Source organism: Laetiporus sulphureus (assembly GCF_001632365.1).
Source record: "Laetiporus sulphureus 93-53 unplaced genomic scaffold LAESUscaffold_66, whole genome shotgun sequence".
NCBI lineage: Eukaryota > Fungi > Basidiomycota > Agaricomycetes > Polyporales > Laetiporaceae > Laetiporus > Laetiporus sulphureus.
In genome coordinates this window covers 1-11305 of record NW_024468575.1, presented here as the reverse complement: position 1 = coordinate 11305, position 11305 = coordinate 1, and the positions used below count along the sequence as shown (strand labels likewise).

Below are 11305 nucleotides of genomic sequence, written 5' to 3'. Positions count from 1 at the left end.
TCGTCGACACTCACAGAAAAGGTTCACGATGTCCTTCACTGAGAAGAATAAGCCCGTAGATACGGACGTCGTCCAGATCTCCGAAAACATCGACGAGGATCTATCGCGCCAAGTCATGCGAAAGCTTGACTGGCATCTGCTTCCCATTCTTTCCGGATTGTACCTGTTGGCTTACTTGTAAGTCCCAGAAGAAATCTGAGCTCAGCACGACTTGTCTTCTGACTCACGGTACAGAGATCGCGGCAACATAGGCAAGTGAACGCCCAAATCTGCATTCAATTGATGTACGCTCACAGTAGGCTCAGGAAATGCCAAGATTGCAGGTTTGACGACGGATTTAGGCTTAAAAGGCGTGCAATTCAATCTATGCAGTGCTCTTTTTTTCGTGAGTGAATTAAACGATTGAGCCCAAATCCACCTTACAGTGCCTAGATTCCATATTGCCTGCTCGATGTACCATCGTACGTGGACTCATTGCTGATGTCTATTTTTATCTTATATAACATCTCAGAAACGTCGCGCTCAAGTACTTCAAGCCTTCGCGATGGAGTATTCCCTTTTTCCATTTCTTAGCCATGACAAGTGAATGATAGACAATTCGCAATCCCAGTTCCGTCGATCATGTTTTCTTGGAGCATCGTCATGATCTGCATGACTTTTGTGAAGAATTTTCGCGGCCTCCTCGTGTTCGTTCTTGCAATCTCATCTCATTTCTGCTGACCATCTCTGTGGCCAGTGCACGATTGTTCCTGGGGCTCACCGAGGCGGGTCATGTCCACTTCCTTGCAATAGTTCGTCTAATCAATCACAGGCTGGACTGTTTCCGGGTATCTCCTTTTACATCTGCCTGTGGTATCCACGGAGAGCACAAGCTCAACGCTTATCAATCTTCCTCTCTGCGTCAAGTACAGCTGGTATGTGATAGCAAGGAGACTTTCCAACCCAATCACTCACCAGGTCTAGGCGCATTTGGTGGCCTTCTTGCCTTTGCGATTGAGAAGATGAACGGGTAAGCTTACATAGCGTTCATTATCTCCTCGCACTCAATCTGGCTAGCATTGGAGGGCTCGCTGGATGGTCATGGATAGTACGTCTCCCCTATGAGCGGATGGCTGTCATATCATATCTGATGTCGCATTGAAGTTCCTGTTGGAAGGTCTTGGTGCGTGTCAATACAAGATCCTGCATAACAACCTCTTTTAATTTATGTCAAGTCACAACCGTCATTTCTCTGCTGGCATTCTACTGGATGGACGACGTGCGTCTCATTATTGCATTATTTTATCTCACGCATTGGCTGAAAATTGACGATCATCAGTATCCTGAAACTGCTTCTTTCTTAACGGAGAAAGAGAGAGAATGGCTCGTGCGAACAATTCGTGAAGACACTGTAGGCTCACCGAAATCTATCGAGACGAAGTACATCATGCAAGCCCTCGCTGATCCTCATGCGTACCTCATGGCCACGCTAGATTTTTTGTCAGTGGACATTTACCGTGAACCTACCCGGGAGGGTGCTCATGAAAATGTTATCTAGCATGATCATCCCGTTATACTCATCCGCCGTATTTCTCCCAACCATCATAGTCGGGTTAGGGTATTCTTCAATACATGCGCAACTCATGACAATCCCTCCCAACATTTGCGGCAGCCTCTGCACGGTCATTCTGGGGATGTTTTCCGACCGGTTGGGCGCGCGCGGACCATTCGTCCTACTTGCATCGCTCTTGTCTCTCACCGGATACGTCATGCTATTCGCTACGACCGCATCTGTGACAGGATATGTTGGAACCATGATTGCCGCTAGCGGTGTGTATCCAGCATCTGCCTGTCTACTTGCCTGGACAAGCGGGAATGCTGGAGGAGATATCAAGCGTGGAGTGATGATCGCTATGCTCGGCTGCATTGGAAATTCGGGAACGTACGTTGATCCCAATTCGCCACTTCTCACTCCGCTGACTTTTTTTGTAGGATCGTAGCTTCCTTCATATATCGACAGGCAGATAGCCCGCGTTATCATCCAGGGCATGCAACGAGTATTGCTTGCTCTTCCACACTGTACGCATATATGAGTCTGAGGAATCTCGTTCACTAGTGTATTGATAGCGATCCTCTAGTGCTCTTCTTACTATCGTTGCCATGCTGAGGTTCTCACAGATGAACGCGAAAAAGAAAGCATATTGTTTGTCGGAGGATTTGAGTGACAGTCAAGCTCATGAATACTCGGAACTGGGGGACAGGTCACCTTTCTATCGGTGCGTCATTGACAGTTTAACCCCTGGTGTGGTGTTGTGGCTTATATGTGAACAGATACACTTTATAATATTCGCACATGATGAGATGAACAGGTGTGGTACCAGAAGTCGAACAACACGAGAGCTCGTGCTATATGATCATTCATCAAATATATTCACCGACTCGCTCTACATTATTGTTCTGGGATATCGGACCAGGCAACTCTGTGTTCACCTTGGTAACGATGGAGTAGATGGAGGCGTTGTTTCTGCGTCGTGTTGATTGAGGTTGGGATCCCAAGGGTAGATGGTCATGGTACGGGCCGGAGAGATTACTATCACAGTCACCGTTCTCCTCTACCCACCCGAAAGTGATCATGCGCTGGCCTCGGAACCCGTTCAACTCAGACGAAATCTCGATTGGGGCACCGCAGATGGGTGACGGTCGCGAACATGACAACAGTAGCATTAATGAGAGTCATGCGTCATGGCAGCCGCTCACGCAAGAACGCTTCCGCGACCTTTGTCATTCCACTCGAAGAGAAAATGTAAGAGGGAGATGACGGACGTCGAATTCGAGGTCTCGGCCAATATTGATGACAGTGGGCGAAAATGCCTTCCAGACGATGTCTGGAGCGGCGCATATTGCGGTACCTGCGTCGAACTGCCTCATCTCGCCGATTGGAACAGCAGGTAGTACTCTGACACACTCCCTGTATGACGGATACGTTACTATCACAAAGCACGGGGGAATAAGGGTGATGCACGTACCGCCATAGATAATGCTATTCTTCACCATCTTGTTCCTGTTCTCCACTATCTTGTTCCCGCTTTCCTGTGCCCTGTCCTGGTTGATCCAGCCATGGTGGACCCAAGGCCGGCGCGGAGCCACGCTGAACGACATGGGTCCGATCTAACGTTGCTTATCGGTCTGTTTGCCAATTGTCAACTTTGCATGCAAGTGACTTCAACAGCCCACGCACCTTTTGAACTCGTCCGAGATCCCTCAACGTCAAAAACACCTCAGAATAGCGGTATTGGCGATTGAACATGTCCTACGTCTCGCGCATGATGCGAAGCGCCCCGTCGAGATCGTTGTGCCGTGCAAGCATGAGCATCGTCGCATTCGCGCGCTGGGTGATGTTGCACGGCATCTGCTCGAAATCATGGTAGAAGCACCCATCCAGGATGCCGTCGAGTGTGTCTTCCGAGCTCCATGACAGCTTGGCAGGGATTTGCCACACGGCGATAATCGCGTGAGGCTCAGGATGGAGTGGATGCCGAGCTGTGGTCGGTGCAGGTGAGGTCAGCGACATGAGAGGGTAGCATCAGAGAGGGCAGTAAGAGACGCATGACGAGGAATAGGATCAGAAGCGCGTAGCAAGTGGTGGTGGTCGCATCGAGCTATCTTGATGGGTCGCAACTGACAGACCCGGTAAGGCTCGGCACATTTGGGCAACGCTGTGCGAATGCAACAGCCAGAGCGTGTCGAAGACTAGCAGACGGATGCGATATTCTTGAGCTAGAGGCGAGGCAGAGACAGTCGACACCGCCAGCATGGAGGAAAATGAGAGCCACTGCCGCGGATAAGGCCAAGCGCCCATCTTGCGCGGGCGCTTCCGCAACTACTGCACTTCCGAGCACCACGCGACATTCGCAGATGCTGTTATATTAGCAATGCTAACCCCCTCCCATGCTCGCGGAGAACTCACTGGACAATATGTCCAAACGTACATCTACGAATCTCTAGTAACTGCTCCATGTTTGTATGCGCTAAAAATGCTCGAATAGCGGACACGCTGAGCTACGATCGAAAACTCTGTAACAAGAGCAGAGAACGAGGTGAAGCCGGGGGGTGGGGGAAGTGTGACTAGACGTCGAGCATGGCCGATATATCTGATATATGTGTTAAACAAATAAGCTTCAGATCGTAGAAGACCATGACAGGTAGACATCGTTCTTGCGCTGTGGCCAATACGGGTCCAAATCGGGCAGGGGCATTGCCTTATATGGAACGTTTCATAGATCCTGAGTATAGAGTGGTGACTTTTAATCTTCAATCACTCACTCGAATTATATGAGTCCAGTTGGACAGAATACTGAGATCCGTCGTGGCACTGCCGGGTCCTTCGTTGATGATGAAGGCATGAATATTCATATACAGGTCGTTCGCGAAGAGGAAAGCTGCAGTAACCACCATCAGCCAGTCGGTATGTTGTCGGTATCTTGCGAGGGGGCGATCGAGCAGGGTCCATGCGTTAAATGCGAAAGCCATGATGTGGATGCCATCGACAACGCTTTGGACAAACAGCGAGACGATGAATGATTCAGAAATAGAAAACTCGACCATGGTTGCGGTAGGAAAATATCGCCGTTGCTGTGGGCTATATGTATTTTTAAGAATCATTGTTCATGCTCGGATCTATCGTCTTTGTACATCAGAACTTGAAAGTCCCCCGTATCTCGCTTACAGCTGTCCTGTGCTAGGCAAAATCCGACGTGGGTAAGCTGATGGTATGCGGACGAGAGATAGCCCGGCACCCACTAGAGGCGACGGCAATATGATTGCCCTCAGCCGAATGCTTCAGTGAATTTGCGAAGGTGGCATCAACGTTCACCCCACCTTTTGAGCTTGAGCATCCGTACGCGGCTCCAGCGTACTATCCTCGTGAAAGCACATCGGCGGAGAACGCGTTGCCCTTGAGCGTCCATTACCAGCCTGGGATGGTTAATGATGCGTGGATAATCGAACCGGATGTGCGCGCAAGACTGTGACAGATGGTAAAGGCAAACAATGCAAATCTCCCTCGTGCCATGCGCGGCTGAGCCAGTGCCTGGAGACAACGAGCGCCGCCGTCGGTATACTGTATCTGCATTTAGGAGACAACGTTGCAATGCATCATAAACGCGCAGCGATCAAGCAACGATACCTCTCATGTAAGGGCCAATTACGGCTTTCTGAAAATGCAGACTCACCGATGCGGCACCTGAGCCCGTCGCACCGCTGAAATAGCCCATCGCGAATAACAGTGACGGCATGATGCGCTCATCACGGAGATTCATTGATCCTGTTCAGATGAAAGACCTTGGGAAAGAAGTATTAGCTGTGCATCTCGATGCGGAGGCCCGAATTCGTGGAGTTCGTACTATCTGTTCGAACCCAGCTCGAATATCACCACGAAATGAAGTGCCTAAAGGCACAAGGTTGCCATAATATGAGATGTCGGGACGCCGAGCCACTGCCTTGAGGTACCTGGAGGTGCTCGTATTGTACTATCCATCCTGAGTCACTGCGGTGGCGAGAGATGCATTAAGCGCTCCATAAGCGCGCAATGTAGTACCAGCCAAATGGCAGACCGTAGAAGCCCGATTGGCCCGCTCGCCATGTTGCGTCCGCACAGAAGAATGATCATCATTATTCATCAGCGATATGCGAATCATGTCGGCGGCACGAACATAGAGTCATCGCGGGAGACTTTCGGCAAGGCTCGACAGTCACAGACTCTGCGTGGAGAAGGCCACGCCAGCCGTTTAATGACTGCCGCCAGCGAAGTTCGTGAAGGCAAGTGTCCGTAGCTGAAATACCCTTGTCTCCTCCTCTTCTAATCGAGTGCATTAGTATCCCATATCGACGAACAAACCTTCGGAGGACAGCACTGGCTTCGCTCCTGCTTCCGAGATTCAACCCGTAGACTCCCCATCAAGTTCATGGTCTCGCACTACCAAAGCCCTAGCTCTGCTGCTAACTCTCCTCGTGCTCCTTTCTGTGCCAGTGTCAAGCAACCTCAGCGCAACTGACTATGCTGTGCTAAGTCATGCGATGTGTCCGCAGTCAGCTGCCCTGTTTCCGGATAAGCACGTGGCGCTCTGGCAGAGCTTGCAGTCGACATTCAAAAACGATGCGTTCTTGCACGAAACTGTGAGCCTGCTCTCCGGGGCCGTACAGATTCCGTAAGTAACAATCTCAATATATTGCGAAGATCGATTGGAATATGAAGGGATGTATAGGACGCAGACATTTGATGACATGGGAACGGTTGGCGAAGACGCTCGCTGGGAGCCATTCAATCGCTTTCGTGAGTATCTTCTGTCCTCCTTCCGCATCCTGTCAGTAAGCACTATGCAGTGTGTGGCGTGAAAATGGATTGGTTGACCACGTTAGCACCCATAACACAGCTGAAATGGTCAAGGTGAACACTTATGGACTTGTTTACATTTTGAAGGGATCAGACGAGCACATCAAGCCTCTGCTCTTAACGGGCCACTCTGGTACGCATCATATTTCACTCTAAATGACACGCAGATTTTCCGACGAAGAAGTTCTTTCAATCCAGATGTTGTTCCCGTCAATCCCGATACATATGATACCTGGACGCCTCCTCCTTTTTCAGGATTCTACGACGATAAGTGAGACGTCATGGTGGGCGACCCATCTCATTTTAGTAAGGCAGGAAAGTATCTTTGGGGGCGGGGCAGCATGGATGACAAAGCAAGTTTGATCGGCATTCTGTGAGCTTGTTTTTGTGGCGCGACCTCGACGAGTTGCTCAGCGCAAGGGATCCCAGGACTGTCATTGAGACCTTGTTGGGAAGAGACTTCAAGCCTGCTCGAACTCTTGTGTTGGCATTCGGTTTCGACGAAGAGATCAATGGAGTTCAGGTAAGTGCTCTTTTGACCGGACCGCGCGATGACGATGATTTGACCGTTTGTAGGGTGCCTCCTCGATCGGCGAATATCTCTTGTCCAGGTTCGGTGAAAATTCGTTCGCAATGCTACTTGACGAAGGAGGTAAGACAACCTGTGCAAGTCGACACTATAAGCTGCGAGGGCTCATTCTGCCGGCAGGCGTGATCTTGGACCAGTACGGTGGAACGTTCGCATTCCCTGCTATAGCGCAAAAAGGTTACTTCGACATGCGTATCGAGGTCAATGCTCCAGGAGGACACTCAAGCGTACCTCCAGTCCACACGGTAAGCTTGCGTTCCTAGCTCGTATGTCTAACATGCTTATGGAGACGGCATCAGACTATTGGCATGCTGGCGGCGATGCTCGTGCGATATGAGAACAACCCCATGAAGTTACTGTTCCGGCGAGACTCACCAATGTATATTCACGCTCAATGTCTCGCCGCACACGGGCCGAGGTTCCCTGTGTCAATGCGCGAGGCATTACAAAAGTCGATAACCTCGGACAAGGCGCTGCGCCGCGCAGAAGGGATGTTGTTGAAGATCCGTTCATTCAAGGCTCTGGTCAGTACGACACAGGCCGTAGACGTCATCAACGGTGGAGTCAAGTCAAACGCACTTCCCGAGAATGCGATGGCGATCGTCAACCACCGGATAGCCGCCGACAGGTGAGAAGCTGGATTTCAAAGGCGAGGAAACACAGCTCTCATCATCTGTCTCGGAGATAGCTCAGTAGACGAAGTGAAGCAGCACGCCACTCAGCTCCTAAAAGATCTTGCTGCCGAGTTCAACCTCCCATACAATGCTTTTGACACGAACATATTTAACGACGGGGCAAGCTATGGCAATTTAACTCTCAGCGATGCATGGGGGATGGGGTTCGAGCCTGCGCCGATCACCCCGACTGGCGTCGATGACGTGCCATTTCAACTGTTGTCCGGTACTATCAAAGCCACACATATGTCTCACCGCTCGCTCTTGCAGTCAGCCCTAGTCTGCTCTCTGGAATGACAGGTCCTTCGGTTCCCATTAGAATCATCACGTCCGATCTGAGCTTATGTGCCACTAAAGTACTACCTGAAGCTCGCACCCCACGCGTTTCGCTATATTCATTATGACGCAGGTAACGGGGCCGAGATGTAAGTGTACATGGTGTGAACGAAGGTACTTGTTTGTGACTGCTGTCGTTTGTGATACGGTCTGAGCATTCCTTCGAGACAGCCCTGAATATCGAAAAGTATATGGAACTCTTCTTGTTCTACGCGACGTTGATATTAAATGCCGACGAGTCGCCAAGATGTAGTTGGAACGAAGTGCTCATGAATGCGACTGCAGATGTCTATCAATGATCAGCTTGATGTATACTTAAGTTCATTTCTGACTGTTCCTGTCAAATTTCAATGGTGGTTGTCTGGGATTTGACTCGAGCACGCAGAGCGTCGTCACATTCTCGCAAACAGTAGTGGCGGATGATGCGTTGATGGTGAAGTGACTTTGCAGCCCGATCGTGTGCTGTGCCGCCTTCATGCTAGATTCCGGATCTATCGTTGCTGAATTGTCTATGATAACATACAAGTGGTTGTCATCCTTCCCAGCCTTCTGTGGACTGCAGATCTCTGCGATGGGTGTCTGCTAGACGTACTACCCAGCGATTTGAACCAAAGCACAAGTCTCGCAGATGCTCATAAAGACGGTCCATCCGTTTGTCTGGGCCTTTATCGCCATAGCGTTCGCGGAGAACGTCTTGGCTGCCGGTACGTCATTGTTGCAATACATGGCTTTTCTTCTCGATCAATCCGTCAACATCAGGCTTGAATGTATATCGAATCTTCGAACCTGGCGAATCTACAGAGAGTCTACACAACTGTTCGCCTTCTTATCAATCGAAAGTCGCCATCAAGGTCTCCGAATATGATCGAGGGTCAACAGCATATTCAAAGAATCTGCACGATTATACACGACGACGGTTGTTTTAGACTTCATCGATCATCGTCGATGTGTCCCACTGCAATGCGATCTATGCTGTCACCGGGCTAGTAAATACTTATCGCCGACCTCTTAAGATGAACTCATGTGCTTATACGAACATTGAGGTCGTGGAAACAGCTGGAATACAGTGCGACCTGATCTTCATCCGTGTCGATCGTGGCATCGCCGTCGAATAGGTGCAGGCCACTATGGACAACCGCAGGGTTGCATTACAGTTCAAAAATGGAAACGTGCATGCATGCAAATGAGGTTTCCCTGTCCACGCCTTTGACACAGAGCTGGCAGAGATCAATGCTGAAGGAAAGGTTTCCGTCGCCAATGGTCAAGACGAGGAGAGTGTTTCTGCAATTAGACATTACCAATGTCATACTGCCACATATGCGCAGCCGCAAGGTCGGAACCATCGTGTTAACTGGCAGTCGGACCGTGTGGCATGCACACGTACCCTGAATAAGCGAGCTTTCTCCAGCGCGGAGCACTCGATTACAAGATTGGCGAGCAGACCGTTGGATTTCACATTGTTTCCAAAGCCGCTATACATTGTAAGCTCTCACACGTCAATCCCGGGTGTGAATGTAGCTGAATATTGGACGATCTCAGCGATCAGTGAAACTCTCGCCGCAGAGCTCGCTGCCCAGGGGGAGTTCCGCACAGAAGGAAATAACAAGGCAGTTTACTCTATGAACGACCACGTTTCGAATTACGATGGCGTTCGAGAGCTCGTGCATGAGAAGCTGAAAGAACGCTTCATGAAGGTCAAAGGTGACCTAGCAAAGGCGATGGACGTCCTCGTTGATGTCGTAAGAGGAAAAGGCAAGGCGGGAGGTAGACCATCCTCGGAGATCCCACATACGAGGCAGCTAAAGCATATTTCGAACAGCTGACCGAGAGCATGGCTAATGAGCTACAGCATTCGTAGCAACGCAGCAGGAATAGGCCAGATGCAGCCAAGACTGACCGAGAGGGAAGGGAGCTGACTACATACATAGTCGCCGAGCACTTTGACCTAGCAAAATAATATACCATATATGCAGAGCAGATGAAGATACTTTAGAAGAGGCTACTTACATGGAGAGACGCAGAAGCGTTTAAGTATGACGGACCCATTGCGCTGGAATGCACAGCACGCCTCGTTCTACTCTCGTAACAAGCAAGGATGCACACTGCAGAGTTTATGTTGAGTGAAAGAACGAATCCTGCTGCGCATTTCGGTGCAAAGGCACGATAAGACCTGCGCAAAGCCATGTTCCCGAATCGCGGCGGTGTCGGCAGGGCATGAGCGCGAGAACTCCTCGATAGCCAGTATTGAAAATATTCGGCATTGCCTTTGCTTTAACGTCGATGAAGGCTTCCACCGTTACTTACCACAATCACAGAAGTCATGGTGAACATTGAACAAGACGGCGGGCACAGCACGGCGCGAGTTGGGCAGCAGGTACGCTCAAATCCTTCAGCAGTAGCCATGCAAGTGAGGTCGTTCAGAGCTAAATTTTGCAGCGGCATTTGAAGCAATAGATGCCATCGTTGAACGATGTATCCACAAGCAAGAAATGAACGTTGGGGAAGAAAGTTTTGCGCGAAAGGAAGAACCGTGAGGAGCCCGAACTGAAACTGAACTGGGCCACGCCTGGCCACGCGCGTCTCGCTACAGCGCTTGTCCCCCTCTGTCACAACAGCACGCGTCACAGTCGACGAGAAGTGGTGCCAGCCAGAGCATATCCCAAAGCACCAAGAAATTGCAGAAAAGGGTGACATCGAGTTTGAAGATTGGCAATTGCGAGCAGTAATACGCAGAGTCTTTGTCGACGTGAAACGCGGTAGCGTCGCGTCAGATTCACACTAGTTACGTCACACGTGGGTGTGACATGGCACGCCGTCCGTGTGCCCCCCCCTCTGACCTGCATCATTCGCTCTCCTCTGATTCTGCTCGATCCGTCGTCATACATGTCCATCACCAGTTTCTGCTGCAGCAATAACCTCAGCCATCGTTAGAGCTATTATACGCGGTGAGCTTCCTTGAAATGATGCTCTCGAGTCTCCGAGCGTTGCTGTTGCACTCTTGTGATGTCGAGTCTCCCCGAGTGATGCTGTTTGCATACCTTTGGCGAGCGAACCCAAGTGTTCTTGAGTTCTTCCCCTCAAAATGTCGGAACGAGAACGAGCATCAAACATCAAGACCCTTGATTCCAGTTCGCGCGACGCGCGGCAGGTAGTAATTCAGGCACCAAGTGACCGGGTCCGGCGCTTGCTCTCGTCATCCATCGGTTACGCAAAACGCAGATCGCTAAGCACTTCACTAACTCACAGACTGTCTTTGTCATGAATCAGGCCAACAGCCTTGGCATATCAGCCATCGTGCATTGTGTCAGTACAGTGGCTCTTTCCTCTGACTCTCCT

The 11305-nt window shown here is 50.3% G+C and overlaps 7 protein-coding genes across 7 annotated transcripts; 4 read left to right on the top strand and 3 right to left on the bottom strand.

Moving 5' to 3' along the window:
* Positions 1-28: 28 nt before the first annotated feature.
* On the top strand, positions 29-2517 carry LAESUDRAFT_664664 (MFS general substrate transporter; the record flags this gene model as incomplete). Its single annotated transcript, XM_040905140.1, has 16 exons — positions 29-177; positions 206-213; positions 297-385; positions 433-461; positions 512-549; positions 611-686; positions 737-773; positions 812-914; positions 964-1009; positions 1057-1087; positions 1144-1162; positions 1215-1258; positions 1319-1479; positions 1538-1921; positions 1972-2058; positions 2118-2517. 16 exons carry the CDS (start codon positions 29-31, stop codon positions 2515-2517), a joined length of 1701 nt encoding a protein of 566 aa, XP_040758824.1.
* Positions 2518-2903: 386 nt separating this feature from the next.
* On the bottom strand, positions 2904-3550 carry LAESUDRAFT_816099 (glycosyltransferase family 15 protein; the record flags this gene model as incomplete). Its single annotated transcript, XM_040914747.1, has 4 exons — positions 2904-2947; positions 3006-3147; positions 3218-3239; positions 3294-3550. The coding sequence occupies 4 exons, from the start codon at positions 3548-3550 to the stop codon at positions 2904-2906; spliced, it is 465 nt and encodes a 154-aa protein (XP_040758823.1).
* A 607-nt stretch (positions 3551-4157) lies between these two features.
* LAESUDRAFT_764012 (uncharacterized protein) lies at positions 4158-4584 on the bottom strand (the record flags this gene model as incomplete). Its single annotated transcript, XM_040913365.1, has 2 exons — positions 4158-4238; positions 4303-4584. The coding sequence occupies 2 exons, from the start codon at positions 4582-4584 to the stop codon at positions 4158-4160; spliced, it is 363 nt and encodes a 120-aa protein (XP_040758822.1).
* Positions 4585-4783: 199 nt separating this feature from the next.
* Positions 4784-5274, bottom strand: LAESUDRAFT_731568 (uncharacterized protein; the record flags this gene model as incomplete). The annotated part of the gene is made up of 3 exons (XM_040910070.1): positions 5211-5274; positions 4858-5104; positions 4784-4804 (listed from the first exon to the last, which is right to left on the bottom strand). Coding segments are annotated over exons 1-2 (184 nt in total), but the record flags the coding sequence as incomplete, so codon positions are not given.
* Positions 5275-5624: 350 nt separating this feature from the next.
* LAESUDRAFT_731567 (uncharacterized protein) lies at positions 5625-6266 on the top strand. Its single transcript, XM_040910069.1, has 3 exons — positions 5625-5796; positions 5854-6185; positions 6243-6266. Exons 1-2 carry the CDS (start codon positions 5640-5642, stop codon positions 6030-6032), a joined length of 336 nt encoding a protein of 111 aa, XP_040758820.1. The 5' UTR covers positions 5625-5639; the 3' UTR covers positions 6033-6185; positions 6243-6266.
* Positions 6055-8062, top strand: LAESUDRAFT_739316 (carboxypeptidase S; the record flags this gene model as incomplete). Its single annotated transcript, XM_040910994.1, has 11 exons — positions 6055-6185; positions 6243-6341; positions 6397-6503; positions 6569-6641; positions 6678-6743; positions 6800-6893; positions 6947-7022; positions 7080-7204; positions 7259-7587; positions 7648-7912; positions 7991-8062. 11 exons carry the CDS (start codon positions 6055-6057, stop codon positions 8060-8062), a joined length of 1437 nt encoding a protein of 478 aa, XP_040758819.1.
* A 1164-nt stretch (positions 8063-9226) lies between these two features.
* Positions 9227-9792, top strand: LAESUDRAFT_664633 (uncharacterized protein; the record flags this gene model as incomplete). The annotated part of the gene is made up of 3 exons (XM_040905136.1): positions 9227-9349; positions 9411-9450; positions 9509-9792. 3 exons carry the CDS (start codon positions 9227-9229, stop codon positions 9790-9792), a joined length of 447 nt encoding a protein of 148 aa, XP_040758818.1.
* Positions 9793-11305: the final 1513 nt, after the last annotated feature.